Source organism: Onychomys torridus, chromosome X, assembly GCF_903995425.1.
Source record: "Onychomys torridus chromosome X, mOncTor1.1, whole genome shotgun sequence".
In the NCBI taxonomy this organism is placed as follows: Eukaryota; Metazoa; Chordata; class Mammalia; order Rodentia; family Cricetidae; genus Onychomys; species Onychomys torridus.
The window spans coordinates 69,490,334-69,496,430 of NC_050466.1; the positions used below are offsets into that span (position 1 = coordinate 69,490,334).

At 34.6% G+C, this 6,097-nt stretch overlaps 1 protein-coding gene across 1 annotated transcript; it reads left to right on the plus strand.

Annotated features, from left to right (window-relative positions):
- The first annotated feature begins 296 nt into the window (after positions 1-296).
- On the plus strand, positions 297-5,678 carry LOC118574667 (odorant-binding protein-like). Its single transcript, XM_036175593.1, is given in 7 exon segments — positions 297-353; positions 809-948; positions 1,848-1,918; positions 3,404-3,417; positions 3,419-3,518; positions 4,198-4,299; positions 5,656-5,678. Coding segments are annotated over 7 exon segments (507 nt in total).
- Positions 5,679-6,097: the final 419 nt, after the last annotated feature.

The following is a 6,097-nucleotide window of genomic DNA, read 5'->3' on the forward strand; positions in this document are numbered from 1 at the left end:
CAAAGCCCTTCCTTAATGTTCTCAGAGAGACAGTGCTTTCTTTCTGACAGGATGCTCAATTAATCATCACAACCTAACCTGACCTTAAGGCTAATCTTCTTTGTTTAGGATCATACACCATTCAGCAGGGCCAAAGAGGAAATTCCAGACCGAAGTAGATTAATGTGGTGCAGAACCATTGGTGGATTCCATGAAACTCCCTCTAACTAGCTGTATAAAAATCTTTGTCAGTTCAGTTCCTCCACATCCACTAACCTCCTTTGAGCTTCTGCAGAAGACCAAAGACAGGTGCCACCATGGTCAAGTTTCTGCTGCTGGCTTTGGTATTTGGTCTGGCTCATGCTCATAATCAGGTAAATTCATTTGATCTGTGCAAATGTCTGAGGTTCCTCAATAGCATATATCTGTGGACGTGATGTGTCATTCAGTTAGTCCATGCAAGTCTGTATTCATGAAATAAACTTTCTGACTTTCACTCAATTATGCTTTTCCAATCATATTTCTCTAAGATGAAATAAATAAAATAAGCAAACAATGGGTTGAATTTGCAGAGTCGAGGGGGCAAAAACATGAGCAGTTCCACAAAGTCTCAAGTTCAAAATGCTGTGTGTTACTCAAGTTATAATACTACCCTGTGTTATTCTATAGCTGTAGATACATAATCTTGAATTAATACATAAAATATTATTGGTTGATAGTTTTAGATTGTTTACATATTTCCAAGGTTGGGATCAGAGATGAGAATATCAACTCAAATTTTAATGACTTGTTTTATTTTTCTCCTTCATTTACCTTTTTGTTTTTTCAGGTGAGTGGAAAATGGAGATCATCTGCCCTTATTGCTGACCGGGCTGCAAAGATAGAGAAGGGAGCATCACTGAGATTGTACCTTCGTGAAATTCTTTGTAATGAGGATGGTAGTGAAATGGAAGTCACATTTTATGTCAAGTAAGTAAATTGTCAACCATATAAACTGAGCAGTCTATTTATGTTTCTCAGCCTTTATGTTGTTTAATTAAGAGGGGTATGTTTTGTTTCTGGTCATGAAATCACATCTTTAGCAATGTGATTATATTTTTCATGATGGGGTAGCTCTGGAGACCACACAGAGATAAGATACTGTCTCCAATTCCATGAGTATTTAGTGAGAAATCCTTGTGGTTGGAGGCTTGTGGTTGAATTTTTAGCTCTCATATTAGATGCAGGAGACTGGAAGGTTCTCGTTTCTAGTAAGTCAAAAGGTATATGTGAGCATTTAGGTCAAAGCCATACATGTTATGTTATCCAATCAATGATGTCATTAAAAAGTCTTCCATAAACAGGACAGATAAATCTAACTCATGAATCCCTTTCTCTGAAGCTTTAGGTTCAAAGACTCTCTCTCTGGCATTTGGATGACTATGTTTAATGAAAGACTAAACAACACCATTAGGACTAAAATGCTTGGAACCATTTCTCTCTTATAGCCACAATTGTTCATTTTAGGTTACAAATAAAAGCACTTAAAATCATGCATATAAAATTATGTCCATATTATCTCTGGGCTAGAACAAGACAATAAGCATTATGAAAGCCATACTCATTGAATAGTGAAGTTTTGATAAGTACGCCATCAGAGCCTACAGAGCACTTGGCAAAATGGGCACAAATAAAAGCCAGTCATCTGTATGATTACCAACAGAATGATCTTTTCTAAACAAGAACTAGAAATAGTGAGTTTAGTCCTTGCTCTATACACTGTTCACAGACACTATGACTCTCTTAACTTCATTATAACATTTCAAGATCTTTAATAGGAATTTAAAGGTTCTAAAGAATAAAACATGGATTCTCTGTTTGATTTTCAGGGCAAATGGCCAATGCTCAAAGACCAAAGTCATTGGGTATAAGCAAGAAGATGGCACCTACAGAACCCAATGTAAGTACAGGATCTAGGAGTTTCCTTTATGAACAAAAGTAATGTGAGTGTGCACATTCATGCTAATTCTTACTTTAGCAACCCATAGGTACATGGATCTAGAACAATTTTGGCTATTCAGAAAGTTATCAGTCCTTCCAATGAACTGAGATATGCTACAAAGTCAGAGAACGTTGTAGGTCATCTGAAATTTACATGGAGAAAAACACTATTACCTAAAAATGCAAATAATTCTAATAAGATATCTTCAAATAGTTTCCTGTAAGAAAATTTATTTCTAGTTGATATTCACTGTTTTTTTTCTTTCATACAGTGTCTCAGTTTGTTATCAGACAGACCTGCCACTCACTAATAGGTCTCAATGGCCTCAAAAATCTTCTCAAACTTCATGACTTAGGCTCTCAAGTATTTGTATTACAGAAATTATGTGTCATCCTTGATTCATGGAAAATTTAAATTAACAGTGCTATTTCAATGTGTTATTTTCTCATACTTTGGAGAGATCACAACATTTATGTTTTTGGATGATAAACTTCAGTTTCTAAAAGCAGTTAGGGGGAAATCTATTTAAGAATTTCAGAATGACTACTTAAAGTTTGTAGGAATTGCTAAAGTAATTGCAATCCCTTTCCACTGAATTATACACAGTTTGACTTTTGATTTTATCTTCAGTGAACAGAGGACACATTCTTCTGCCATGTCTAATGTTTCCCTAACTTAACATGGATATTAAAAATCAGTCCTGTAATAGAAAATGACCAGATCCTAACTCCTTTTATTGTCCCATGAACCACTTTTACCATTTAATGAGTGTCAGTAAGTGGAAATACGAGAGAGGGGGGGGAGGGAGAGAGGGAGGGAGGGAGGGAGAGAGAGAGAGAGAGAGAGAGAGAGAGAGAGAGAGAGAGAGAGAGAGAGAGAGGGAAGATATACAGACAGACTCTTAAACACAAAAACACGCAGACAGACAGACAAAATATGAATGTCTGGTATACACAAAATGTTCATCTTAACATCTTTTGCATCAATAAACTTACAAGATGTTACCTTGTGCATATTACTAATTAGTATGGTCTATTTTTGCATATGTACTCATTTGCTCACCAAGTATTATCATGACATGACACCAAAGTTTTACATGTTCAGGAAATTGACAAATGGGTTTTTGGAACTGGTTGAAAGGGAAAGAAATACCCAACAGAATGGTCACATAAGTCTTGACACTCAGAATTCAGAGACAAGGCAAAGTGTCTGTAATTAAGATTCGTTATCAGGTTTGAGGAACAGAAATGACTGGTCGCTGCGTTATGATGGGATATGCAAAATGAGTGACTACAGGAATAGCTTTGCACACATGTGTCACATGATATTGAATCAGAGATGATTGCTGGAGTCAGGGTCAATATTAATGTTTAGCAAATATGTGACATCAAATAAAGTAGAAAAATGACTGACACTGAGTTTTTAAATATTTCCATTTTACAGATGAAGGTGACAATACATTATCAGCCAGTAACACATCTAACAGAAGAGCATGCAGTCTTTACGAGTAAGAATGTGGATAGAGCTGGCAGAGAAACAAACTTGATTTTTGTTCTTGGTAAGAATGCTAGTGGATTATCTGAAATTGTAGTAAATGTATCACACTGCAAAAGAGGATCAAGTCAGATTCTCTCCCAAATACAGTATCATGGGATTTACAAATTCCTGTCCACTAAATGACAATCCTATTGTCGTGTGGACTAACTCTTACATTATATTGTAATTCAAGTAGCATGGTTATTGAAGACTAGGGACAGTGGTGGAGGCTATTGGAAGAGTTTATTTTCATGTATCCTAACTGGATAGACTAGAGAAAATATTGTTTTCCAATATTTCAGACCAATTTGAATGTCATGTGATAAGTGTGTACGAAATTAAAACATGAACTTTGAGTATAGACTCGGGAGAAATGTTAAGGTTCCATTGAGAGACATGTATGACTCTCCAGTGTTATGTTTTTGAAAGTGGATAGGATTGAGATGTATGAATTCTCTAGAGAAGAGTTTTTATTTTTGATGCATCATGAAATACTGGAAAGTGATGTCATACCACCATTCAGATATCATTCAATGGATCATGGGGAAATTATTATTGATTGTATTAACCCACCTAGCATAGTTGAATTTGGAGAAGTTGAGATTTTCAGTTGCACACCATGGTGGGACACTATGAGAACAATGTAAATTCTGCAGAATTCTACTCAACCTGTCTCTGACATTGTCATTCATGCAATGTAGGAAAAGGTAAGCCTTTGACTGAAGAAGAACGTAAAAAACTTAAGGAATATGCTGAGGAACATGGCATTCCACAAGAAAACATTCGAGAACTTTTGCCTACAGGTAACCTCAACGAATTATTTTTTGGCTATATATATAATGTATATTCATTAAAATATATTTGTTCAAATACTAAATCTATCTATCATCTATCTATCTATCTATCTATCTATCTATCTATCTATCTATCATCTATCTATCTATCTGTCTTCTATCTATCTACTCAGTAAGATCCCTGATTCAGATAATATCTAGTCATTTGCTAACTTTCAGTTTTTATTTCAAGCAATAATCATTGGGAAGCTGTTATTATATTCTTTTGATAACATTTCTGTCATTACTTTCCCCACTCATAATATTTTACAGATACCTGTCCCAAGTAAAGACCTTCTGCAGGTGAGTAGAAACAGAAGCCATGCTTAATCACCTTGATATTTGAGTGTTTTTGTGCTTATTTCATAAAAAAATAGAAATAAGTATGTGACAAAGAAAAAGAAAGAACTCAAAATTAGGCAAAATCAGGACAGAATAGTATTTGCTTTTAAAGCCGAAAATCTTACAGTGACAAAAATGAAGGATGGAATATTTTGTTTGTAAAACAATATGAAAGATTTTTGTCTCATTCAGAATTGCCAATATTTTTATATTGAGGAATATTAAATCAAGCAAATGTGTCTCGTCATTTGAAAAATCTTAGTTTACTTATGATTGTGGAACATTATTTGTCACAGATATGGTCCAAGCATGTTGATCTTTTCTATGTAATCTTTGAATCCTCCCAATCTCAATTTTCATGTGAGGCCACAGAATGTCATTATTTCCTGTAGACAGTGATCCTATGGAATCCAAAGTACATGTACTTGTGGTTTCTAGGTTTGTGTATAATCCTTTCTCTGTGCTCCATATTGTTATATTTAATTTTGTGTTCATGCACTCTCAAAGATGAAATTTTTGCTGTCATTTCAACTATGTTTTCATTTTTGCTGTCATGTTTACACAGAGGACAACCAGATGACAATTATGCATCATATCTTCTTGACCACGGAATCAGTATCACATATAAATCACCATTTCTTTCTGAATAAATTGTCCCCTCTCCTGTGAAGTCAGGATACCACATACCAAATTCCTGACTTGCCTCTCCTTTCCCCTTTCCTGATCTATGAGCTGTTCTTACTTTGCCCAATGATTAAATAAAGCATTTCAAGAAGCAATTAAATACTGTGTGAAAAATGATCTCATTCAAAAACCATATAAATATCCACTAAGCTAAGTAAAATAATCATTCTGGTGTAACAAATGATATCTGTATTAGTAAAAACTATTGTAATACTTGGAAATGTCACAATTACTGGAGCCATGGGCAAGAACACTGCAGAAGTGAATTTTATGTTGTGCTTCACTCATATTTACTTTCAGCTGTGATTGTGATTTGTGCTTGAATGGTCCTCATACACTAAAAGGTTTCACATAACAAACTCTTTGGTTCTGCCCCCATGTTCCACATTATTTAAAAGAGAGGATTAAATCTGCATTCAAAAGTATATCTCAAATGAATCTGGATATATTTCTAGGGTACACATGAGTTATTCACATCTGAAGAATAGAGAAAATTCATGAGAAATATATTCCATAGATACCAAGCCCTACAAAGATGTGTGTATATATTACAGTTTTCTGTTTGTATTACAATGATTTCTAGAATGTACTTAGATATCAAAATAGAAAAAGCAGATGCAATCTTTTTAAAGGGCTTGTAACAAGGAAAAAGAAAAAAAAATAGGCAGTGTTGCTACATCCAGATTCCTGAAGTGTAAAGATATAAGAGATGCAAAGTACTTTCAATATTTGAAACAAAAGA